This window comes from Trichechus manatus, unplaced genomic scaffold (genome assembly GCF_000243295.1).
Source record: "Trichechus manatus latirostris isolate Lorelei unplaced genomic scaffold, TriManLat1.0 scaffold00035, whole genome shotgun sequence".
NCBI classification, from domain to species: Eukaryota; Metazoa; Chordata; class Mammalia; order Sirenia; family Trichechidae; genus Trichechus; species Trichechus manatus.
The window spans coordinates 11,123,073-11,149,933 of record NW_004443971.1 but is presented as its reverse complement, the minus strand read 5'-3'; the positions used below and the strand labels follow the sequence as shown (position 1 = coordinate 11,149,933).

Here is a 26,861-nt window from a genome sequence, read left to right as displayed (position 1 = left end):
CTAAAAGGGTGTCCGGAGGCCATACTCTCAGGGTTTCTCCAGTCTCTGTCAGGCCAGTAAGTCTGGTCTTTTTTTGTGAGTTGGAATTTTGTTCTGCGTTTTTCTCCAGCTCTGTCCGTGATCCTCTGTTGTGATCTCAGGGCATAAATTTAACTACGTTCCAGATACCCAACTGTTCAACATTTTATTGATTTCATTGATTTGGTGAGGTTACATAGGAAATGGGCATTTTCTGCCATAAGGAAAAAAAATTGGACTAGTATTAAAAAGTACTCTTATAATACATTACCTCTTTGGAGACTAATATTTGAAAAACAGTTCTATGTTAGAACATGAGAAACAGCATATTAATAGTTGTTCTCATGAATCTAGTTTTCAGGAGACACTGGACCTAAATTAAAGAAAAAAATTTCTCTTAATTATGTGTATGTATCTTGTGATGCCCCTAGTTCTTTCTGGGGAGAAGGTGATTGATAAGGTATATTTAAAGTAATTGTTTGACAGCAGTAATTTAGAGTGCTTATTATGTGCCAGACCTTGTTCTTCACAATTTACATATATAAACTCATTTATCCCTGAGAGGAGGAAATTGAAGTAGGTTATTTGCTCATAGTCACACAGCCAGTTAAGTGAGGAGGTCAGGATTCAATCCTGGGCTGTCTGGCCTTAAACTCTGCTGTCGTTTGGAAAGGAGCCCTGGTGGCACAGTGGTTAAGAGCTCAGGCTGCTTACCAAAAGGTCAGCAGTTCGAGTCCACTAGCTGCTCCTTGGAAACCCTATCCGGCAGTTCTACTCTGTCCTGTAGGGTCGCTGTGAGTCAGAATCTGCTCAACGGCAACAGGTTTGTTATTGGTATCTTTCGAAAATACGATGTTTCAGGAAGGCAGTAAGTAGTCTGATGGCCTGCAAAGTTATTTTATGCTTTGGGTGATTTTACGTATTGGGTGATAAGTTATTTACTAGGGTTTGTTTTTATTAAAAAAAAAAAAAAAAAGTTAAAGGAAATTCTCTTTTGCCGTAGGGTTGCAGAGGCAAATCTAACTGAAATGTAAATAGAAGATTTATTTTATGTTTCCATCAGGTACGACCAAAACTGCCACTTTTGAAGATTTTGCATGCAGCCGGTGCACAGGGTGAAATGTTCACTGTTAAAGAGGTAAGTCACCAGAGAAAATTCTTGAGCGTCACTTTAGCTAAATGATTTAAAAACATGGGAGAAGTAGAAGTATGTCATTCTGTATTTGAGTTGCTGACAGTACTGTGAATCCTCTGTACTCTGTACATGGTTTCTTTTATGTATGTTTAGGCCTACGAAAAGGAATTGTTCTCCTGAGGTACTGGAGGAACAACTTTTGCTCTGTTTTAAAAAGATCATCTAGTTCCAGTTGAACTTCTATTTCCTTTTTTAATTTTATTTTGTCACAGTTGAGAATATTCACAGCAAAGCATGCACCAGTTCAACCTTTTCTACACGTACAATTCGGTGACATTGATTACATTATTTGAATTGTGCAACCATTTTCATGCTCCTTTTCTGAGTTTTCCTCCCCAATAACATTAACTCACTGTCCCCTAATGTTCCTATCTCGTCTTTTGAGTTGCTGTTGTCGGTTGGATCCCATATAGATAAATCTTAAAAGAGCGTAATGTTCTAGGCAGACATTCTTTACTAGTTAAGCTAAACTGTTGTTTGGTTTTAAGAAGACTTCAGGGGGTATTTTTGATGTAAGGTTTAAAGATTATCTTATGGAAATAGTTTCAGGGTTCATCTAGCCTCCATGTCTCCAGGAAGTCTGGAGTCCTTAAGAATTTGAAATTCTGTTCTGCATTTTTCCCATTTTGATCAGGATTCTTCTATAGATTCTTTGATCAAAATGTTCAGTAGTGGTAGCCAGACACCATCCAATTCTGGTCTCATGGCAAAGGAGGCAGTTGTTCACGGAGGCAATTAGCCACACATTCTATATCCTCCTCCTCTTCCTGACTCTCCTTCTTCCTCTGTTGCTCCAGGTGAATGGAGACCAATTGTTAAGCCTTGAATGGCCACTTGCAAGCTTTTAAGACTCCAGGCACTACACAGCACACTAGGAGGTAGAGCAGAAGCACTAAACACATTATTAGGCCAATTAACTGGGATGTCAATATTTGTCCTTCTGACTGACTTATTTCACTTAGTATAATGTGTTTAAGTTCCATATTGTAGCATGTATCAAGACTTTGTTTCTTCTGCTGGCTAAGTAGAATTCTGTTGTATGTCTGTACCACATTTTGTTTATCCATTCATTTCTTGATGGGCATTTAGGTTGTTTCCACCTTTTGGCAATTGTGAATAGTGCTGCAGTGAACATTGATCTCTTTTTGAGTCTCTGCTTTTGGGTATATATCTATATACCTAGGAGTGGAATTGCTGGGTTATATGCTAGTTCTATTTTTAGTTTTTTGAGGAACCGCCACACTTTTCCACCATAGGTGTACCATTTTGCATTCCCACCAGCAATGGATAAGGGTTCCAACTTACCCACATCCACACCAACATTTGTTATTTTTTTTTATCTTAGCCATTCTGATGGGAGTGAAATGGTATCTCATTGTAGTTTCGATTTGCATCTCTGATGCTGAGCATCTTTTCATGTGTTTGGTGGCCATTTGAATGTCCTGTTTGGGCAAGTGTCCACTCAAGTCCTTTGCCCATTTTATTTGTCTTTTTTGTTGTTAAGTTGTTGAAGTTTTATATATATTTTGGTTATTAGATTCTTGTCAGATATATGGTTTCCAAAGATATTCTCCCAGTCAGTAGCTTTTCTTCTTACTTTTTGGTAGTCTTTTGATGAACAAAAGTTTTTAATTTTTATGAGGTCCCATTTATTTAGTCTGTTGCTGTTTGTCTTTTGTTATTATATTAAATAACCCATTGTTAAAAGCTAGGCCCAACAGCATTGCCTTGGCTTTTTCTTCTAAGATTTTTTTGGTTTTAGTTTGCACAATTTAGGTTCGTAATCCATTTTGAATTTGTTTTTGTGTATCGTGTGAGGCATGGATCGTGTTTCATTTTTCTGCATGTGGAAATCCAGTTTTCCCAATACCATTTATTGAAGAGACCCTTCTTTCCCCATTGAATGGACTTAACACCCGTGTCAAAAATCAGTTGACCATAGATACATAGGTTTATTTCTGGACTCTCAGTTCTATTCCATTGGTCTGTGTGTCTGTTGTTGTACTAGTACCAGACTCTTTTGATTACTTTGCTGTATAGTATATTTTAAAATCAGGAAGTGTGAGTCCTCCTACTTTGTTCTTCTCTTTCAACATTGGTTTAGCTATTTGGGGCCTCTTGCCATTCCACATAAAGTTGAGGATTGGTTTCTCCATTTCTGTAAAGAAGACTGCTGGAATTTTTATTGAGATTGCATTGAATCTATAGCTAGCTTTGGGTAGTATTGACATCTTAACAATATTAAGTCTTCCAACTCAAGAACACGGAGCATCTTTCCATTTATTTAGGTCATCTTTCATCTCTCGCAGCAGTGTTTTATAATTTTCATTGTTTAAGTCCTTCACGCTCCTGGTTAGATTTATTCCTAGGTATTTTATTCTCTTACATGCTGTTGTAAATGGAATTATTTCCCTTTCAGATTTCTCATTGCTGGTGTATAGAAACCCGACTCATTTTTGTTTGTTGACCTTGTACCCTGCAACTTTGCTAAATTCCTCTATTAGCTCTAGAAGTTTTCTTGTGAGCTCTTTGGGTTTTTCTGTATACTGGATCATACTATTCGCAAGTAGAGATAATTTTACTTTTTCTTCTCCAATCTGGATGCCTTTTATTTCTTTTTATTGTCTTATTGCTCTGGCTAGGACTTCTAATACAATATTGAATAGAAGTGGTGAGAGCGGGCACCCTTGTCTTGTTCCCGATTTGAAGGGGAAAACTCTCAGTCTTTCTCCATTAAGTATAGTGTTGGCTGTTGGCTTTTCCTGTATGCCTCAAATCATACTGAGGAATTTCCCTTCTATTCCAGTCTTCTTTAGGGTTTTCTTCAAGAAAGAGTGTTGGATTTTATCAAATGCTTTTTCTGCGTTCATAGAGATGATCATGTGGGTTTTTTTTTTTCTTTGTTCGTTCTATTGATGTGTTACATTGATTGATTTTCTGGTATTCAGTCATCCCTCCATTTCTGGAATAAAGCCCACTTTATCATGATGTATGACTCTTTTAATATGCTGTTGGATTCTGTTCACTAGTATTTTTTTGAGGAATTTTGCATCTATGTTCATAAGAGATATTGGCCTGTAGTTTTCTTTTCTTGTGGTGGTCTTGTCTGGTTTTGGTATTAGGATTGTGTTTGTTTCGTAGAATGAATTAGGGAGTAGTACTTCATATTTCCTTTAAAGTTCCTTTTGAAGTGTATTGTCAGCTAAACATGAGATTAACCATGAGTTCATTGATCTCAGAGTTAAAATATAAAATGTACAAGATTAAAAAATGACACTGCCTGTGATTTACTGGATATACTGCCAGCCAGGAATTAAATGCAGTAGCTTTTCATTATAAATGTGTCAGATATTCTTGTGAACACTATGAGTTATTTTAAACACTTATGCATTTAAATAACTTACTTAGCTTCTAAAGTTCTTCTTTTGTTCTAAAACAAAAACAAATTGAATTCTTTAAGTGGGAAAGACTCAGGATTGAAATGTTAATCTGTGGGACTGGTTGCATTTAGTAGGGTGAAGAGCTAACCCTTCCTAAACAGGAAGCAAAATTATCATGCTTTTAGTTTTCTTAAAAACTCAATACCTATTAGCACTGCTCCACTGCTGCAACATTACACCTCTTAAGGAATCAAATCTGGAGGCATTTCAGATTTTCTAGAGTATCCATATTTCCTTTATCATTGTAGATTACATGCATCATTTTGAACTAGGTCTCTAAAACTCTGATGAGGAAAGCTTTTCTCCAAACTGTTAGTAAGTGGAGAGTTTTACATCAAATTTGTCATGCTATCTCCTTCAGTAGCATGCCAGAGTTTGCCTGTGTTGAGAAGAAATTGTAAGTACATGTCATCCAGGGAGAATATTTTACTGGAACAGTTAGAAAAATTCAGTTTAGATGATTAAGCTTTCTGTGAACCTTGACCCTACCTAATGCATAAAGGGGAATTTTCTGATTTTTCTTTTTAAATCTTGGTTCTCAGTGTGTGCCTTGAGACTGCAGTGAAGTAGTAGTACTGTATACAAATGTAGAATAGTGTTTTACAATATCCTATTTTGTATACTTAGAGTAGGAGCCCTGGTGGTACAGTGGTTAAGCGCTTGGCTGCTGACCAAAATGGTGGTGATTCGAACTCACTAGCCACTCTGCGGAAGAAAGATGTGGCAGTCTGCTTCTGTAAAGATTTACAGCCTTGGAAATCCTATGGGGCAGTGCTCCGCTGTCCTATAGGGCCGTTATGAGTTGGAATTCAGATCCACGGCAGTGAGTTTGGTTAGCTTGGTATACTTAGAATAGATTTATCTTTTCTGAAAGTTGGGCAGACATAAATATAGAACTTTCTCTAGTTGATGCTCCTCCCCATATTATTTTCCCCTAGTTTACTCAATTGTTTATTAGCTATGAGAGTTCAGCTAATCTGTTAATACTGGGACATGTTGCCAGGGAAGTAGGAGGATTAGGAAGGTGTGAGGTGGGGAAGTAGGGGTGGGGAGTAGCTTTGCCTAGGAGCATCATTGCTTCAATATGATGGGAAGAATGTTGTAAAAATATTATATGCAAATATCTAATATATTCCTGAGAATTTAGGGCCTGAAGATAAAGATAACTGCTTTGGTCTACTTGTGATCTGTGATAACAAAATTCTTACTTACATCATTAAGTGAACTTAACTATTAAGTGAAAAAAAATTTTGTTTGAATCTACTACCTGGGTAAAAGCATTTCTTTTCAACATTTAATTATTTTAGTTTTTTATAAAATTCAACTAAGTCCATTTTCAGAAGATAGGTAACAAGCTGGATGATATAATAAAGGTTATATGAAACGCTTTATCTACATTTTAGATAACTTTTAAAATTTGAATTGTGAAGTTGTGTGTGTTCCCTCAATTTTGTGAACTATGAGAAAAACAGCCAGATAAACTAAATTGATATTGGATAAACATTTAGATTCTGTGTTTTGTGCACTTACAGTATTAAACATTGTACTCATTTGCCAAAAGAATTAAGTGAACATACATCAAAAGCAAAGAGTAGTTGTTTATTGGCCCCTGGACTTGGAAAATATTTTAATGACCCAGGCGAATTTAAAATTTATTACTTCTGGTAATAGAACAGACTCTTTTTATAAGATTTGGACTGGCAAGAATACTAAGGGAAAACTAAGTTAATACTAATGTTAAGCGAATACTAAGTATATTCACCACTTTTTCTCATTGTTTGATCAGTACATTTCTGTGCTAAGAGTCCAGGTCTGTTGATTTCCCAGAACGACAATGAGTGGATGAACCTAGCAGTTGGGGGCAGTCATCCTGCTGTAGGATCGCTTGCACAAACACTCTGAATTTCTGACAGTCATGTCCATAAGTATGAGTCCTCTCTTCCTCCTGCAAACGAACTTCCTTTATCAACTCATCGTTTGTGTTTTTTTTGGCAGTAGCTGGACAGGTCTCTTCATGGTACTTTGTTCCCGTGCAGGTCATGCAGTATCTAGGCCAGTACATCATGATGAAGCAGCTTTATGATCAGCAGGAGCAGCATATGGTTTATTGTGGTGGAGATCTTTTGGGAGAACTACTGGGACGTCAGAGCTTCTCCGTGAAAGAGCCAAGGTAAAAAGAGCGAGGGTTTTGTATTTCTTTTTGGATGCTTTTACCCAGCCATTTAACCTCATAGGTTATTAATGATTATTTACTCATTTAGTCAACAAATATTTAAGAGCCTACATATGTCAGGTGGCCTCTGAGGCACTGAGAATACAGTGGTGAGCAACATGGACACAGTCCCTGGTTTTATGGAGTTTACAGTGTAGTGATACGGGTATTAATTAAATTATCACACCAGTACATGGTAAAATTACACTCAGTGTTGTAGAGGGGGATTTAGGGCCATAGGGGTCAAGGTAAGGTTTCTTAAGGAAGTCACATTTGAGCTGAGAGCTGAAGGATAATTAAAGAGTCAGAAGGGATTGGTTGAGGAGAGCTTCAAGCAGATTGAACATCATGGGTAGGAACATCCCTGGGTAGGAGGGAGCTTGATGTGGTTAGGCTGGAATGTTGTAAAATACTTGCTGGAGAGAGAACAACAGTGAGCTGATGAGAGAAGTGTAGGATTTCTGGACAGTTTGAGGTTGATGATCATGAGCATAGTAAGAATCACAGTGATGCTAATCTGACCTGTTTGTGACTTTCTTCTCCTTCATGGGGAAATATGGTCATTAGCTTATACAGTCAAAAGCTCATTAGTAATGAGAAGCCAGGGTTCTCTTTCTAACTCTCTAGCTTTGTCATGACTGTTGCTGCTGACCTTGTCTGGTCGTACTTCCATAACTCCCCTGTACTCCTACCCTACTCCCCAATTAAAATATGAAATTTAACTTTCGGAAGAAGAAATTCTCTCCAAAGGAGAGAAACCCACTTGGGTTACTGTTAGCTAATGAAATAAAATGTAAACTAATTAATTTTTGAATGAAGGCAAAGTATCACAAGGACCTGGGTATTATAATATTGATGTTTAAAAATCTATTATGGGGGGGAAAAAAATCTGCCTCTCCATACCTTATAGAGAAAGTTGGAAGATATCATATCAGAAATATATTTAACATTTAGTGGCAAATTGCCAGTGTCTTCAGAGTGGTATTTTGGTTTGTTAATTTTTATTTTATCTCTTTAACAGCCCTCTCTATGATATGCTAAGAAAGAATCTTGTCACTTTAGCCACTCCTGCTACAGGTATGTCACATCATATTTCTTCAGTCTGTGTCACAGCTTTGAGTTCAAGGGGGCAAATGGTGGCAAAGCAAGGAGGCTCAGGATGGAAATGGAATGCTGTCTTTGGCATGATTGGGAGAGAGATAAACTGCTTGTCATACAGTGTTATTACTCTGCTATTTAACTTATTATTGTGAAACATTTCAAACATACTGAAAATAGAATAGTGTAATTGATGCCCACCTCCTAGACTTAGTAATTATTAACATTTTGCTACGTTTTGCTTTATATACTTAAAAAGCAGATAAGGACTTTTTCCCTTCAGAGATGACTACAATGCTGTTACTACACCAGACAAAATTAATAATAATTTCATAACACCATCTAATAGCTTTTATGTATTGTTTTCTTCAGTTATCTTGAAAATATCTTCTACATTTGGCTTGTTCAAATCAGAATCCAAAGTCCACACATTACATTTGGTTGATACGTCTCTTAAATGTCTTTAATCTGTAAAATGTAGCCCTGCTTTTGTTTTCATATTATTTATTTGTTGAAGAAATGGTCATTTGTCCTGTAGAGTTGGCATATTGTATCCTTGTGATGTTTAACCCTAGTTTTGGTAAATTAGTAGTTAGATCTCAGTGCTTGAATAGACAGGTTTAAATTTTTTTAAAAGCTTCGTAGGTGGTGCTTTGTATTTCTGTTGCATCACAGCAAAAGTCATGTAAGGTCTGCCTGTCCCTCTTTTATTGATGTTAAGATTCTGTGGGCTGAAGCGGTGTTAGCCTGGTCCATCTGTTATAAGGGTCCCCTAAGAACCTTTCAGCTAATGGTTTTAAACCCATTCTTGAGTCGATTCTGACTCATAGTGACCCTATAGGACACTGTTTATTTATAGGACAGAGTAGAACTGCCCCATAGGGTTTCCTAGGCTGTGATCTTTATGGAAGCAGACTGCCACAGCTTTCTCCCGTGGAGTGGCTGGTGGGTTCAAACTGCCGACCTTTTGGTTAGCAGCCGAGCACTTAACCTCTGTGCCACGGGGGCTCCCTCTAATGGTTTTAATGCTCTGTTATTTGTATGCCAGTTTGTCTAAACCTTAACTTGAGTCCATACTTTTTAAATACTGCCTTTTGAGTTTATTAGATAATATGCAGGAAACTGCTTTGGGGTCTGAAGTCCCCAGAGTGTTGGTATGTTAGAGCTAAGTGAATCAGCTGGATGCAGTTGATAATGTAAGCTTATCTCTCACCATCTGCAAATAATGAAACTTTTTTTTTCCCTCCACTTCTACATCAAGCTCTTTGTGAGCTTCAAATTAGATTTTAGGTAACGTTGTCCTTTGAATAAAGCCCAAATTTGTAATCTCTTTAGATTGACTGTCTTTTGATAGTTTACTAAAATAAATAGTTTGAAAAGAATTCATCCCTAATAAAGATTTATTCTTTAAAGTGAGAGAAAGAGACTTTGCTCTCATATTGGAATGTGATTTTGAACTTAATATGAATTTTGAAGCCTGTTGGTTTTATTGAGCCATTTGTCCACAGCAGAAGACCTGCTTCTGGAGCTGTAAATTTCTGTTTGAAAGGGAAGGCCTTGCAAACACTATGGCAGCTTTATTGAAATTTAGTCATTTGTGAGTGGTTTTCCTAGGATAGTCATGAAAAATGCTTGAAACACATGGAAGATTGTATAATTGCTCGATCTACTCTTTCAGTAAACTATGTTTTCTGTTGATCTGTTCGCTGAATATCTAGAGTGGTATAATTCTCACTTTTTTTTCCTCTCTCATTTTCTTGCACTTTCTCTGCAGAATTTATATATATGTGTGTGTGTGTGTGTGTATATAGATACGTATATATAGTATTATATATATATATTATACATATAAAATATATATTCTAATGAACATTCCTATTTCAGTTGACCCTCACAACTCTGTGAGGAAGGTCTGGAGATAATGAAGCTGAGATTTTTTTAATAGGTTGAGTGACTTGCCTAAGATCACACAACACTGATAAGTGGTGGAGCTGAGATTTCTGACTAGCTAGTGCTCGCTCTTTGCATCGTGCCATACATACACTGATGTCTCCTTTAGCCTTCGCCTGTAATAGAATTTGCCCCAAGTTAGTTTTTAACACATTTTTTTTTCTCTGAACGTTAAATTTTTAAATTTTTTAACTGGTGATTTTGAAGTAATTTCAGTTTTACAAAAAAGTTGCAAAAATGTTATAAAGAGTTCCCATGTACTCTTTACCCAGATTCCCCAAATGATAACATCCTGCATAACCATAGTACAGTGATCGAGAGCAGGAAATTGCCTCAGGGAATAGCTGCTTTGACTTGCGCTTGCACTGATTTTTGTGGTTGGCCATCTCTGTTGAGCTTCATAAATTTCGTAGCATGTGTTTTATTTGAAAGGATAAATGAGAAAAATGCTTTCCACATCACCCATTTTACAGCTTTACAAATGGGCTAAACCTTTTATTTGATGGTTGAAGAAAATGCTGTTATTTAAAGTGAAGGTGGTTCTTTCTAAATCATTCTTCCATGTTTCCCCATGTATTCTGATAAAACGAAATAGGTATGACACACCATGTATTTATTTAAAAATGCCTTTGTACGTTGTAGTTTTCCCAGAGATAATTTCTTTTTGTCTTTTTGCTTCTAATTATTTTAACCTAAGTAAGGTAGTAAAGCTTTAGAACTACTAATGATAGTAATAGAATTGCTTTATTAAAGCACCGTTTCATTTGCATTGTATGTTAATTGAACTTTGCTTTGAAGACCACTGTGGTCAGAACATGCTATCTTTTGAACCTTTCAGTATCTCCATTTACCTATAAAAAAATCTTTAGAAATAATGCTTTTTATAATTACAGTTTTGAAAATGTTTGCTTTGTGCAAAATTGCTGAGTTTCCTGACCAGTAGTAGGATCAGTACTTTTTCTCTGGCAGTCTTTATTAGATGAAGATGATGTTTTCCCTAAGTGTCTTAACTCTGGACCTTAATAGTGGCTGATGAACTTGATAGACTTATTTGGGTGCGTCTCCATTATATAACAGTCTCATATAACAACTGGTCCAGGTTATTCAATTCTCTGCAGCTTGTTGTACACCTATAGCCAAGTTTTCCCCTTCTTTTGTGCTTGAAAAATTCCTAAGTCCTTGAAATACATTTCTGTCTTAAACTAATGCAGTATCTAAAAATTTGTCTCTGTTAGATTATTGTTTTCTTTGCTTCTTTTTATTGGCATTGAGAAAAACTTCATCTGCTTCCTCTTCCTTCTTAGGAAATGTTTATAGTAACTGGGAACGATAAGACTCATTGAAAAAAATCTAATCTATATTTAGACAATGGGGATTTAAACCATGAAATCTTAACTGACACTTGGATTATAGGTTTGCAGGAAAATGCTATTGTGTTATGAAGCAAGTAGGGAAAATTCCAGATTTTAGATCTAATAACCCTGTATAACTTTTAACACGTGAAAAAAAAATATAATTAAAAAACCAAATACTTTTTCTTGTTTGTTCACAAGTTAGGCAAATTTAGTAATAAACACCTACAGGAAGAGTTGATAAAAATACTTTTATTTCCTGCTTGGAATCACTTTTCTTATAAAAACTTAAAAGCTTACTATGGAAGAACATTTTTAGCCATTTTGAGTCATTTTTTCATTTTCCCCCAGGTTATGGTTTGGTAAAATATTTTCAGTGTGGCCTGACTTGGTCTTTGCCATTTTATCAGTTTTGATTTTTCCCTTCCTGCCAATGAGAGCCTTGTCCAGCCAACATGGAAAAGTACATCTCTAGGGACCAAACCTGGCTCCAGGGTTGTTTGCTGAGGTCCTTTTTGTCTGGAAAGAATGGTTATTACCAGGGAAGGTTTTCCTTTTGTTTTACTTGCTATCCAGATGCTGCTCAGACTCTCGCTCTCGCACAGGATCACAGTATGGATATTCCAAGCCAAGACCAACTGAAGGTAAAATCACCACACGGTGACTTCTTTTGTTGTACAGAGTGGCCCCTTCTCTGTACCTGTGGATCTTGGACTCCCAAGACCTTTCCCCAAGTGTGGTAAGAATTTAATAAGAAAGGTTCTTGGGAGTTCATAGACCAGGGACAGAGTGAACCTTCTCTGTTCTGCCCATAACAGAGTTCCAGTCTCTGAATCTTTCTTTGGGATGTAGCACTTCTAATCTTCAGTTCTTCCAGTTGCAATTTCCTTGGAGTCTGTGTGTACCTGTGTGTGTGTGTGTGTGTGTGTGTGTGATTGTGTATATACACGGGTGTTTGAGGTAACTGGTTTTTTAGAATTTAACAGACAATTAAGTTCATGTCAGACCATTTCTTAAAGCTCCCCCAAACCTGGGAAAACTTTATGATCATCTTGTTATATGTTGATGGTTTCACATGTTTTCTGAGTTGTGCCTGATTTTATAGTAGGCGAGAGGCTTTATACTGACAGTCTGTTTATAGTGGTAGATTTTGGCCTTTTGTGCAGAGATATTTTTCTCTCAGGTGTGGGCTTCTCCCAGTTCTGTTTACCGTGGGTTGAGGAGAGGTGGTACCTTTATTTGGTGACTGTTGTGTACTCCGGAGTTAGCTTTCTTGTGTGTAACCTATTGTGTTGCACGCTAACTGGTGAGCCAGAATGGAACTGCTACATCCCCTGGTCTCAGTTATTTCTACTGCACTGATAGACACCTTTCCCTTCTTTTCAGCAAAGTGAAGAGGAAAGTTTGAACTCCAGGAAAAGAACCGAAGAAGGCAATGTTCCCTTGCTGCCTACCTCACAGAATAACTGCAAAAATTCAAGACAAGGTAAGTTTTTGATTAAGGCCTTGTAGACTTTTCTTTTTTTGTTGTTACTCTTTGTGATTTTAGAAGTGGTATTTACTCATATTAAGCATTAGCTGCAATTAAGACCATTATAGAAACTTGTACGTAGAGAACTAAAAAGATAATTAATGCTGTCTCCTCTCATGCTGTAGTAGGGAGGGGGTTGGTACATCGCCACTTATTTCTCATTGTTTTCTAAAAACCGTTTTTTCAACCTAGTCAGCATTGTTAACATTGAAGAAGACAGTAGTGCTCTTTTAGTGATGAATGATTACTGAGGTGGAGCCAGACCCTTCCATTAGCCAGCGTGCTAATAGAAGACAGCTCCACGTGTATCACTGCCGCCTGGTACATTTTCTGTAGAGGTGAACTCAGCTACCTTGGCCTTTCTTCATCTTGGCACCCTTGTTTATATTTGGTCTGCTTAGAATTTTTATTTCCATTTGTCTGTTTGAGGCAAAGGTTACTTTTCACAGATTTTGCAGGTTACAAAGATGATGAAACGTCCCTAAATTTTCAGAGCCAAGGATGAGATCTAAGAACCCTAGTTCCCTTGCACTTAGGTGATAGTAGGTATTTGCCATCCATATTTTATGTATGGTATTGTTTGGCCATATGAGTTAACCACTATTTTGGAAGTTTCCATAAAATCCCACTGTATCTTTCAAAATCGTGAGGTTTTTCCTGCAAAGATGTATAGAATCATAAATTCCCCAAAGGTATCTTAAGGCATGCTGGTTTCTAGTCCAGTGAGTACCTGGTTCACATTTGCAGAAATGGCAGGTTAGTTTTCTAGCAGCGCCCCAGAAAGTTACGCTGCTGAAGTTGTTTAAAATGTTTAAATTAAATTTGAATCAGTTTATCATGCTAGATTGTTTGCTTCAAATTGGATTTGAATCTATACCGAATTTTGGGCTACCTAGTTACCTTGCAGCTATTCTAGTCTGTATGGTATTAAATGTGTAATTTTGTTGTTTTTTTTTTAAACACTGGTCCTTGTTTATTTTCTGCACGAAAGGCTGTCTAAAATATAAGAACAGCTGATTCAAGAGACTGTGTAGTTTGTGATGGAAATTTTGGTATTATTTTCAGGGTGACCTATAAGTAGAAAGGACAGATTTTTTTTTTTTTTTAATTGTTCCTTAGATGAAGGTTTACAGAACAAATAGTTTCTCATTAAGCAGTCAGTACACATGTTTATGACGTTGGTTAACAGCCCCACGACATGTCAGTACTCTTCCTTCTCGACATTGTAGGACCTTTTTTTTTTTTGGTGAAAATATACATAGCCAAAGTTACACCATTTCAAATGTTTCTACATGTACAATTCAGTGACATCGATTACATTCTTCCAGTTGTACTGCTGTTCTCACCATCCTTTTCCAGATTATTCCATCACCATTATCTTCAACTCACAGCTCCCTAGGCTTCCCATCAAACCTTTTGAGCTGCTGTTGTCATTTTTATCTCACATAGACAATTCTTGGTCTTTTTTTTTTGTACCTTAGACGAAGATTTACAGAACAAATAGTTTCTCATTAAACAGTACACATATTGCCCTATGACAATGGTTAACAACCCCATGACATGTCAACACTGGAAAGGACAGAATTTTTAATTACGGGAAGAATGACCTGTTTCCATTTTCTTCACAAGAAGTTGTAGAATCTGAATTGGTGGGGATAACATTAATACGGCATCGTTTCAGGAATTTGGATTCTGATAATTTCAGCAATGAATAAGTAAAAAGGTAGTTGAAGTTTCCCTTGGCACGGATATGCCTTTTAATAGGCAGAATTGGCATAATTCATAAGTAGATATTGTTGTTAGGTGTCGTCAAGATGATTTCAACCCCTGATGACCCCATGTGACAGAGTAGAACTGCCCCATAGAGTTTTCTAGGCTATAATCTTTACAGGAGCAAATCACCAGGTCTTTCTTCCACAGAGCAGCTCCGTAGGTTCAAACCACCAACCATTCAATTAGCAGCCACGCATTTAATCACTGCACCACCAGGGCTCCTTTTGTAAGTAGATATAGGAACCTGTTGTTCTGGCAGGGACCTATTTATTGCAGAAATTCTTCCAATCATATATACCTCAGCACATTTAAGCACCCGTGGTTGCCGTTGGCAGGCCTTGTGCCTTGGGAAGAGGTGGAAGAGAGTGAGAAGACAGGAAGAGAGTAAAGCACAACAAAAAAGACTAAAGGACAGGGAAGAAGGCAGAGAATTTCATGTGGTAGCAACAAACTTACGTTAGTAACTGCCTTGAATGTCATTCATATGTACAACATGAGACCTTTTACCTGGGCTGTGTGGGGCCTTAATATGTTGTAGATTTGTAGTATTTCTACATTTTAGGTATCTTAACTCCAAAAGAGCCCATGGATCCAGCAAGGGCATGTGTACATATTTATTTGGACAGTGTAGAGTTCAGTGTTTTATACTAGTTGTCACCTACTAAAACATGACTTATCGAGAATGTCCCAAACCACAGTGTCAGTGAGGCTGCCTTGACAACCTGGTTGCCCATCACTGTACTGCCTTGTCGCAGTCTCAAGGCTGGGGCCGCTGCATACGCTGTAACCATTTGCAGTCCAATGGATCAAGCCATGAACAGGCACCAGGTGCTATAATACATGGCAAGTCATTCTTTAGTTATTAGTCTTTAGTGGTAGGGGTGTTTAAAATACCGGTAAATGACCATTTAAAAATCCTTTTAGAATAATTCAATTGTTGTGGGTGCTTTCAGGGTTTAGATTCCTTGGTAAATGATCATCTATTTCTAATGTCATTACTTGCTAATGAAGCCTAAACTGTGGAGGAAATTTGGGCTCTGCAACTGAGACAGATATTTGACTTCTGATTTTCTTACTGGAAATAGGAATTTCTTTGTAGCTGTCTTATAAAGAAGTTGTAAGTATTATAAAGAGAGAGACTTGATTCTTAAGTGTTGTGTACATAGTCATCATCCTTTTCATTTGACTTCTGTAGATGAAGACTTGATAGAAAATTTAACCCCAAATAAGAAATCTGGGCTGGACCTCGGGTTTGAGGAGTGGGATGTAGCTGGCCTGCCTTGGTGGTTTTTAGGAAACTTGAGAAGCAACTATACACCTAGAAGTAATGGCTCAACTGATTTACAGACAAATCAGGTAAATCTCACATTTGAAGGGGAACTTAATTTTTTTCTTTTGAAAGGGTAGCATTGTTGGTTACTCTTGACCACTCATTTCATTCTTTAAGAATTCTTGTTCAGTGCTAATGGCCTTAAATACCATCTATGTGCTTATGATGCCCAAATCTACCTCCAGCCCAGCTCTGCCCGAATGCCCAACTTCATATCCAGCTGTCTGCTCAGCACTTCCACTTAGATGATCATATGTTTAACATGTTCAAGATAGAACTCTTGATTTTTTTTTTTATACCAAACACTGCTTGTCTAACCTTTCCATTTGAATGAATGATCCCCATCATCTACCCAGTTATTTTGACCAAATATCAAGGCGATATCATTGATTTCTTTTTCTATCATACAACACTTCCAGGTTATCACTTCTTTATCCAAAACATATCCTAAATCTAACTAACCACTTTTTATTACTTCCACCACTATAACCCTAATTCAGGCCATCCTCATTTTTCCCTTAGGTACTGCAGCAGCCTCACAACTGGTCTCCCTGCATCTGTTCTTGCCCATCTAATAGTTCAGTCTTCTCAAAGAGTACATTTTTAAAAGGATAAGTGAGATCGTATCACTGCCATGTTTATAATTCTCCAGTGGCTTCACATAGCAAGTAGAATACAGTCTAGACTCCTTACCATAGCCACTACTGATCTGGCCCCCTCCTATCACTCTTCTATATGCATTCCAAACACATAGGCCTCTTACTGGACTCTAATCCACAATTTCTTTCTTCCTCAGGCACTATAAATTTTTTTCTTTCCTCTTTCTGGAACATTCTTCCCCTAAGTGCTTTCACTACTGTCTCATGATTCAGACCTCAGCTCAAGTGTAATTTCCTTAGAGAGATCATCCCTGGCCACCAAGACTGTCATGTTGCACAGTTCCAGGGAGATCCATTTACTTGTTATTTTGGAGCTGTGTGTTTATAAGTGGTGTTCCCAAAAAAGCTACTCCTAGTTAAAATAGCTGCCTCTCAGCTACTCTGCTGTTTTATCTTTTATTATATTCTCAATTGCATTTCTCACTTTGTGAAAATATTATTATATTTTGTTTATGTACTCTTTGTCAGTTTATGTCTACTGAAGTGTAAGGCTGGGGCCTTGTATTATTCCCTACTCTGTCACCACTGCCTAGAACCAAGAACAGCTGGCATATAACAGGCATTCAGTATTTGTTCAATAAACGAATGAGCGTATAACAGTGGTAAAATAATGAATTGTCTTTCATGAATGTTATAGGAAACTATGTTATAAGATATGTACAGATGGATGCAGAAAGTAAGTTCTGTATATTTAAAGTTGTTTAAGAGTTCAGAAAGTGTTGGGGCAAAGGTTTGAGTTACCGTTAATATTTGTCATGTTTCTTTAATAAACGTCATTGACCATTAAAGGAAGGGATGTGTCGCAGTCAACTAATGGAATTGTTTGTAGCTTCTCAGAGTGCCACCTGTGGACAGGAATGTATGGAATGGGTTTTATTTAGTTGAGCAACTGTGAGTCCTTTTAAGTTCTTCAGTACTGTTTATTGGGTATCATACCTGATTTGCTGTTAAAATAGAGAATACCTTGCCAGGTTCCCTTCTATCTGTCCATTAGCATATATATAATAGGTGCCAAGTAGACATCTATTGAAAGAATAGATACCCGTTGAAGAAAGGTGTTCTTTGGAGATACAGTGTGAAGACACTGAGTCCATTTATGCAGGTTTAACATCCCTGATAAGCCTCTGACTGAAAACTCATGTTTGTTTTTTTCTGTTAGGATATAGGTACTGCCCTTGTTTCAGACACTACAGATGACTTGTGGTTTTTGAATGATTCAGTATCAGAGCAGTTAGGTGTTGGAATAAAAGCTGAAGCTGCTGATACTGAACAAACAAGTGAAGAAGTAGGGAAAGTGAATGATAAGAAGGTACGTTGTGGAAAAATTTCACATTGATTGTATTTATGTGTGCATTGCATAACCTATTCAGGTCTGGTGGCCTGACCTATACCTCTTTGTACAACAAATTACTCTCACAATTCCCCCTTTTTATCTTTTAATATTTTCTTATATCCAATTTTAGGATTCCTATTAAGTTAATGAAGACTGCCTCAAACAATAGAAGAGGGTTTCCTGGGTAAAGCTCTTCTTTAGAAGCAGTAAGCTACCCTTTCTCTGCTTGTCGAGGCATATGGTGGAGGGGCAGCGGTGGTTCAGCTGTATAGTCCTAGCCTGCTGCCTGGAGACCCATGTTTGATTCTGGCCAGTGCACCTCATATGCAGCTTCCATCCATCTGTCAGTGGAGACTTGCATGATGCTGTGATGCTGAACAGGTTTCAGTGGAGCATACAGACGAATATGGACTAGGGAGAAAGGCCTGGAAATCTATTTAAACTCGGCCCTGTGGATCGCAACAGTCCAATCCCCAACCACTCATGGGGATGGCATAGAATCAGGCAATGTTTTGTTCCATTGTACATGGAGTCACATGAGTTGGGGGGCTGCTAACAACAATAATAAGTCTTGTTTGGGGTTTTTTCTTCTGGAAACCTTGCTTTGCCTAAGAGGCAAAGATCTAAATGGCTTAAACTCCCTGTAGGAAGAAATCCTTATTTCTTGGAATTCTCTCTAGCTTCCACGACCATTTTATATCTAAATGGAAAGGTAGACGATTACTTGCTACATATTTTAGAGTTAAAATAGGGGAAAGGAGGGGTGCTTGAACTCTTGAGTACGTATGGTGTGAGCACACCAAGATGAAAAGATATACAGGCATGTACTCAAGTCTCAAAAGAAATTTGGCAGCAAATCCATTGCACAGCACATGGAGATACTCCTAATAAACATTCATTAAATAACTGTAGCAAAAAACATACCTAAATTTGGTCATCCTTTTGTTCATTTATTTAAGGGATTGTTTTAGAAATTTGAGTTCCTGAGGACTCTCTAGGGGACCCCTGGTGGCTTGGCCGCTAACAAAAAGGTTGGTGGTTCAAACCCACCAGCTGCTCCGCAGGGGGAAGATGTGGCAGTCTGCTTCTGTAAAGATTTAAAGTCTTGGAAACCCTGTGGGGGCGGTTCTGCTCTGTCCTTTAGGACCACTGTGTGTTGGAATAGAGTCTACGGCAACGGGTATTTGAGGACTCTCTTAGACTAGTTAGGTGGGTAGCATTAGAAGGGAGTGCAGATGGCTAAATTGAAGACAAAAGTGACATTTGGAAACTTTTTCTAGAGAAAGATGGGGTTTAAAATACTTGAACTTTTGTGAAAAGGTGGTTATACAATGGCTAATAGTTGGTTTTATTCTACTTACTAGACCACAGAACTGGGCTTTTGATTTTTCATCTTTAGAAGATACATCCTTGACATTTCTTGACTTTGTTCCCTGATCCTGGGCGTGTTTTTATAGGGTAGCCAGATTATCACGTAACTAATTTTACTCTTGAATGTGAAAAGTAAAATTGTATTTTATTTTTTTTAGATAATATCCCTAATTGTATATTACTTAAACTTTTTTTTAAATGTACTTTAGATGAAGATTAAAAGTAAAATTTCAAAATACTATGTTTCATTCTTCACATCTTTATATCTAGCCTGTATTTTATACAGTGCTTTTTACTTTCATTTTCTCACATAATCCTTATTTATTCTTGTGAATGCCTACCTGGATTCCCAAGATAAAAATTTCCACATTTAATAATTAGTAGCTTTTGTGCCCTGATATATTTCCTTTAAAACCTAAAGTTTGGGCGCCCACTCTTTCTGAACGCAGAAGGTGTCTGGTGACTCCTGTGGGTTCTTGTTAGTCGTGTATTCTACTGAAAAGCCAGCTGGGTATATGGAATCATCTTTTTAGTCTCACATTTAAGCTGTCTCCTTTTTAAGTGCTAGAGATGGAACGTGGGTTTTTAATTGAAGCTGTTCTGTCTGTGTTTGCTCTCATGTAATAACCTCATCTAAAACAGGTAAACTTTACTAAGAAGATATCTTTGCCTTCACAGGTGATTGAAGTGGAAAAAAATGATGACTTTGAGGACTCTAAGTCCTTAAGCGATGATACTGATACAGAAGTTACCTGTGAGGTATGGGTCGGTAGTAAAAGGGCTGTTTTGCATAGGCTACATCTTCAGATAATGTCATCCCAGGAGTTCACTTGTGTCAAAGAGTGCCATCCCCCCCACCCCCCTTCCTATCTACCTTTCCTAGGTGCTAAGAGATGTTGGTGTCTTTACATATTGTTAGAGGTTTGTATTGGAATTTGAAAAGGGAAGGGGATGATTTGATCTAATCCTCTTCCTGCCTAGAAAAGGGCTGATGGTCTCTCAGTGTGCGCCCTTTTCCCTGCTGTCAGAACTCTTTGGACGTGATGCAGTGGGTACATAAGTATTCAGAATTGTTCTGTACTACTTTTCCTCATTAAACGCCTCTCTGTAATCTCAAAGACAGACCTATAGACTATCTGAAATTCTTTGTCTAGTATAAAAATGTTTTCAGTGCTTTCTTAAAAAGAAATGAATTTCCATACAGATTTATATTAGTGAAGGGCTGTTAAGAAGACTTGATATTAAGCTCTTGGTTAATAGGGTATGAACTTGTCACCAGTTGACAACTTAGGCTTAGACTCAAATGTATATCTTGCTGTTCTCTTTACATACCATTTCCCAGTTTTCTTTGTAGTACTTCCATCAGCTAGCTCACTGTGTGGGGACAAGGGTGGTGGGGGAAGGATAAGAAGGACATTTTACCTTTTGTTCCTTGGTAATAAAAATTTCTTAGGTTGTCTGTGGAGTTGATTCACCCTCCCATCCCTACCCTGCTGTTGACCATTATGGTAATTCATTGCAAATTACCTGACTGAGTTTAGCTAAGTAATAAAGTGAAACGTATTGGTCCTGTAAGTGTTCTTGACCATAATAGAAATAGCAGAGGTAAGTTTTTCCGTCTTAATCAGACTTCTGTGGCTCCTTGGGGCCAGAAACTATTAAGCATATAGACTGTATTTCATCAACTCAGAGATGCCATTGAATTTAATAAGCCCTATTTATGTAGTCCTAAAACAGAAAAAGTGATGCCAGTTAAACTGTGACACATCATCAGTTAAGAATTCCAAATCTTTATAGAGTTCCTTTGAGTATTTCTATAACATTTCAGATGAGATCTGGTTAACAAAGGGCCATGTCTTTGCCTCTCAGTCAAGACAACTGAGTTATGACTCTAAAGCTGAAAAGAAGTTGGCCTTCCTGCAGAAAGTAATCAAGTCCGCCTGTTTCAAATCATTGGTCCTGTCAAAGCTAGGCAATTAATCTGAATTACACTAACTACCCTGGACTTTTTCTGGGTAGCTACCTTTGAATTAAGCAAGCAAGGCATTTGGAATTCATTGAGTTCTAGTATCTCCTAATTTGATACAGAGAAGTAGGAAAAAAATTATTTTTCGTTCAAGGACAGGAACCTTCAAAGGTGTGATTTAGGCATCCAATTAGCTGTCTGAGAGCATGAGTAAATTTACTGGTTTTCAAATCTTATTTTAGTTTCAACTTCCTTTTTGCCAGATTTTATTACATTTGTTAATTAATAGGGAAGAATGACAGAGTATTATCTCTTCATTCTTTAGCCTCTCCTCTGATAAAGGAGTAGGTTGTGCAAAGAGAAAGGACCTAACAGAAGACAGTAACTTTCGTAAAGAAAACTGTATAAAATTTAGGTTTGAAAATGGCATTTGTGGTGCTATCAGTGTTAAACTTCCCAAGACTTTCTTACAGGTAGCTGTAGAATTTGTTCATATCGTATGCCAGGCCACCGTTGTGGACGGTCTGGAAGTTCTCTAGCTTAGTGAGATGATGAGGATTTGGCTTCCCCTCCCCTTGTCTCAGATCACGTTCAGCAGTGAATGAGTGTTAATCAGCTGCACTTGTCTTTGTAGGATGAGTGGCAATGTACTGAGTGCAAGAAATTTAACTCTCCAAGCAAGAGGTACTGTTTCCGTTGCTGGGCCTTGAGGAAGGATTGGTATTCAGATTGTTCAAAGTTAACCCATTCTCTGTCCACCTCTGATATCACTGCCATACCTGAAAAGAAGGAAAATGAAGGAATTGATGTCCCTGATTGCCGAAGAACCGTTTCAGCTCCAGTCGTCAGACCTAAAGATGGATGCATAAAGGAAGGAGACTCCAAACCTCTTGATCCTTGTAGCTCCGTGGAGTTCTTGGATTTGGCTCACAGCACTGAAAGCCAAGAGACCATCTCAAGCATGGGAGAACAGCCAGATCACCTTTATGAACCGAGAGCAGGTGCAGAAAACATGGAGGAGTGCCAGACTCTCTTGAAGCCATGTAGCTTATGTGAGAAAAGGCCACGAGATGGGAACATAATTCATGGGAGGACAGGTCATCTTGCCACGTGCTTTCACTGTGCCAGAAGATTAAAGAAGGCTGGGGCTTCTTGCCCTATTTGCAAGAAAGAGATTCAGCTGGTTATTAAGGTTTTTATAGCATAGCTGAATCAGTGAGTTCCTAATAGGGTCAAGTCAGGAGTCAGAACATCAGTATCGAGTGTCTCTACTCAGTTTGACCCATTGCATCTGTTCATTTATTCATGTAAACATCTGTGTTCTGGGGCGGTTTTGCTTCTTAAACTCATATGGAGTTTGAGAGCGAGTTCCTTAAATTAGATGATCAATTTGGAGACTCCATTAACATGAAAAGATACATTAATCACCTCTCCCTCCAAAGATGAGTATCTGGGAGGGAGCAATTACCAGTAAAATGTAAGAATACATTCATTTATTTGAAAATTAATCCTTCCTTTAGTTAATTTTATTCCCTGCCTTCCTATTCTTTTCTGTTAGGAAATATTCTTAGGCTCAAAATCCATGGCAGCTATTAGAAAAATATTTAAGGTAACAGTGAGAGAACGGTAAATAATTTGGTTGGTCAGTTTATGTAGGGCTGTGGATTTCTTTGGAGCCCTGGTGTCACAGTGGTTAAGACCTGTGGCTGCTAACCAAAAGGTTGGCAGTTCAAATCCACCGGTGACTCCTTGGGAACCCTATGGGGCAGTTCTGCTTTGCCTAGAGGGCTGTTATGAGTCGGGATTGACTCCAAAGCACCGGGTTTGGTGGGTTTTGGTTTTTTATGGATCATTTTATGTTGCAGTCAAGCTACATGGTTCTGAGAAACCAAAATGAAAAGTCTTGGGGAAAAAAGAAATTTCTTTCACATATGCTTTGAACAGTGGTTATCAAGCATTTTTGCTAACATATTCCTAAAAGAATTTTGAAAAAGTATATACCAGTTTACACATTAAAAAAATTAAGGTATAGTTAACATACACTAAAATGTTCCCTTTCGATGAGTTGTAGACATAGGAGTAAATACCAACCAAAATAAGTTATGGGAGGTTTCTATCACCCTGGAATCTTCCCTTGTCCACCTTTCCAGGCAGTCCCTCAGCCATTCCTGATTCTCACCCTGAATTGGTTTTCCTTTTGCTCATCTATAATTTCACATCTAAGTTTTAAATATAAATGTTAAGTACTTAAAAAGGATATACTATTCAACATATGTGCTTTAAAGATATTTTTATCAAAGCCTTGGGAACTGTAGATCTGGCTGGTTAAATTTATAGAAAAAGCCCTGTCATATATATAGGCAAAGCTTGTACTCATTTTAAAATTAAGCAGCCAAATCAGACTTCACCTTCAGTCAGAACATGTCTGACTTTATTTTTAATTAATAAATGGAATAATATATGTCTCAGGCATAACCATCTTAGTTCTCAGTTCTAAAATAGATAGAGAAGGTACAGAATTTTTAACCAAAATTCTCGGCTTTACTCTCTGTCCTCCCTATTCCTTAGGAGTTTGTGGGGTTTCTTTGTCCCCTTGGTGCCTCTAGAGGTTTTTACATTCTGAGGCAACACCCCATAGTAAGATTCTGGATGGTGAGTCTTTGTTTTTTGAGAACAGGGAGTATAGCAGTTGTGGAAAGAGAAGTAGTTAAAGAGAAATGATAGATCTGAGGTGCATTAATTTTAGGACAATATATATGGAAATCAAAGATCTTTAAATTGATTTCCTTGTAGCTGTCCATATCTGCTTACCCCATGGAAAAATCTTGGTGTGTCCCCAGAGGTATGAATATGTTATTTTGAAGATCAAGGTCCTAGAATAGTCCAACTTGAGTGGAAGGATCACCTGGGTTGGTTGGTAACAGCACCTAACCCCCACAGAGATTTTGGTCCTTGACGCCTGGGAGTTTGCATTTGAACTAGCGTCCCTAGAACTAGGGGAGCACCGATGTGAGTGGTCTGCTGGCCACATTTTGCGATCCCTGCCCCTAGAAGGGTTTCTCCCCGTTTTTCTGAATACCAAGCAGAAAGTGGGCAGCACCAAGATAGTTTTATTTAGCATAATATTTAGTTTCTAGAGAGGAATTTTCATTAAAATTCCAGACTTTTAAAATTAGAATGTACTCCTACTGAAACTTTCTTATTTTGCACTTGAAGCTAAAGAGGATTAAATGACTTTGCAGAAAGTCACAGCTATTGATAGAGCTCTTACTAGAATCCAAGTCTCTTGACTAGTAAATCTTTAAACCTTCCTTCTTCTTTTCTATTAAATATTTTTTAAGTAGTGGTGCTTGTTGAATTTGGGGCAACTGATAACCTTAAAATATAGGTCATCTACTAAATGGTGTTGGAGAATATGGCTTGTGGCCAAAATAGGTCTTTAGAGAGAACAGTGACTTTTAATACTTTATCTGTCCCCAAAGAGAAAAGGCCCAGTAAAAGTCAGACTTTGTTATCTAATCAGATAAGTTACTCCTCCCACTGGGAGACAGGTGAAGGTGGCAGGGGGACCTGAACCATTTTCTCCAATATTGCTCTTTCTTTCCTGGGGAATGAAGCTGCATTCTGGCTCTCTAGGCCTTAGGGACAAAGGCTTTTCCCCCAACAAGCCGAACCAACCCTCTGAGTTAAATATTTTGTTAGCCACGCTGGATGCTCTAAAACTTTAGAAAGTTAAATTAACTGCCTCCCTGTTTTCCCCCAGTAATGCCCTCTTCATAATAGTTTGATTGATAGCCCCCATTTTCTTTTTGCCTGTCAGGTGCTTTTGCAGATGATAAAGGGGGTGGGGGGAGGCCTGGGGGCCTGCGCTTGCCATCGTGTGATCCCCTTTATATAGAGTTGCAGTTTTTATAAAACTTAGAAGAATTTTTAGAATTTATTTATGTTTGTAGATATTTGATGCTAATTTCGGTACATCCCTGTCCAGCAGAGTCCTCTTAGGTGACTCTCCTGTCCTCCTCCTGTCTGCTGACCTGGATTTTTTCTTGCTCGCATCAGCACTGCTAAGCACTTTGCTTAGAAGACCCTAAGCTGTGTGTGTGAGCTGAACCTCATCTTTACCTACAGGAAACTTTAAACCATCCTTTTTGATCTGTTTTTGATTTTGTTCTTTTTTCCTTGCCACTGCCACGTGCACATATTTTTAACTCACTGCCACGAAAGCGAGTCATGATTCATGTGTGAAGTCCTCAGAATTTACTACTGTAAGATAAAGAAGGAACAGACTCTTGACTTCCAACACTACCATTCATTTTATTTTTTTTTAATTATTGTTTACTTGTGTTATTTGGGGACCACAACGTGAAATAATACAATTTTTAAATTTTACCAGCTATTAAATCACTGATACTCAGTGTCGTTTCATTTTATGGTACTTTTTCACTTTTTAAAATCTAATTTACATTTTGAAGATGCCGCACTCATTGGCAACCTATAGCTAGGTAGATAGCTTGCGTAGTTGCTGCCTAGTCGACTCCGGCTCACGGCAACCCTGTGTACAGCAGGATGAAACATTGTCTGGTCCTCTGTCACTCTCACAATTGCCAGCATGTCCGAGTCCTTTGTGGCTGCTGTTGTGCCAGTCCATCTCAACGTGGGTCTCCCTTACCCTTCGTGGCCCTCCCCTTCACCAAACGATATTCTCGAGTGATCCCTCCTGATGTGTCCCGTGGAAGTGAGTCAGTGTTCTGTTTTGATCCATAGGTTTTCATTTGTGCTAAGTTTCAGAAGTAGCTCACCAGGCCTTTCTTCCTAGTCTGTCTCTGCTATTCATCTTTTAGCTGTAGGTAGGGTGACCATATGCTCTGGTCACTTTCCTGTTTTTTAGCATTCCACCCAGTGTGTCTCCTTTCACTCTGAAAAGTCTTTATTTGGACGTTAAATTATGTCGTCACCTTAGTGTAAGCAAGCTGTGCTTGAGTTTACATTTTGATTGTGAGGAAGTGTGCATCCGAGGAGTTCAGCATTTCCTGCTGCATCATGCCGTAGACTTTTTTTTTTAAATTGTTGTGCTTTAAGTGAAAGTTTACAATTCAGGTTAGTCTCTCATACAAAGATTTATACACACATTGTTATGTGACCCTAGTTGCTCTCCCTGTACTGTGACAGACACTCCTCCTTTCCGCCCTGGATTTCCCGTGTCCATTGAACCAGCTCCTGACCCTCTCTGCCTTCTCATCTCACCTCTGGACAGGAGCTGCCTATTTAGTCTCATGTATCTACTTGAGCTAAGAAGCACACTCTTCACGAGTATCATTTTATGTCCCATAATCCAGTCTAATCTTTGTCCGAAGAGTTGGCCTCAGGAATGGTTTTAGTTTTGAGCTAACAGAGAGTCTGGGGGCCATGTCTTCCGGGGTCCGTCCAGTCTCAATGTAACTGTTAAGCCCGGTCTTTTTACTAGAATTTGAGTTCTGCACCGCACTCTTTCCTGCTCCGTCAGGGACTCTCTGTTGTGTTCCCTGTCAGACATCATAGACTCTCGTGAATAATGACATCACCTGACAGCATCAGATTTCTTAGCTTAGTTTCAGTTAATATTTATGATCATGTAAACTGGACAGAAAGTTTAG

General features: G+C 38.1%; 1 protein-coding gene across 9 annotated transcripts in view; it reads left to right on the top strand.

The window, feature by feature from the left end:
* MDM4 (MDM4 regulator of p53) overlaps positions 1 to 26,380 on the top strand; it is a 46,788-nt gene extending 20,408 nt beyond the window's left edge. For 3 of the 9 annotated variants that reach the window (XM_004375246.2, XM_023730315.1, XM_023730314.1), the window contains exons 3-11: positions 1,082 to 1,156; positions 6,690 to 6,823; positions 7,887 to 7,942; positions 11,842 to 11,909; positions 12,652 to 12,751; positions 15,765 to 15,925; positions 17,718 to 17,867; positions 19,941 to 20,021; positions 21,863 to 26,380. In XM_004375246.2, the coding sequence (XP_004375303.1) occupies positions 1,082 to 1,156; positions 6,690 to 6,823; positions 7,887 to 7,942; positions 11,842 to 11,909; positions 12,652 to 12,751; positions 15,765 to 15,925; positions 17,718 to 17,867; positions 19,941 to 20,021; positions 21,863 to 22,435 (1,398 nt within the window). In that variant the 3' untranslated portion in view covers positions 22,436 to 26,380. Of the gene's footprint in view, positions 1 to 1,081; positions 1,157 to 6,689; positions 6,824 to 7,886; positions 7,943 to 11,841; positions 11,910 to 12,651; positions 12,752 to 15,764; positions 15,926 to 17,717; positions 17,868 to 18,021; positions 18,098 to 19,940; positions 20,022 to 21,862 lie in introns of those variants that run through there. The other 6 variants (XR_002823919.1, XR_001121477.2, XR_002823921.1 and 3 more) reach the window with 6 other exon arrangements.
* The last annotated feature ends 481 nt before the right edge of the window (positions 26,381 to 26,861 follow it).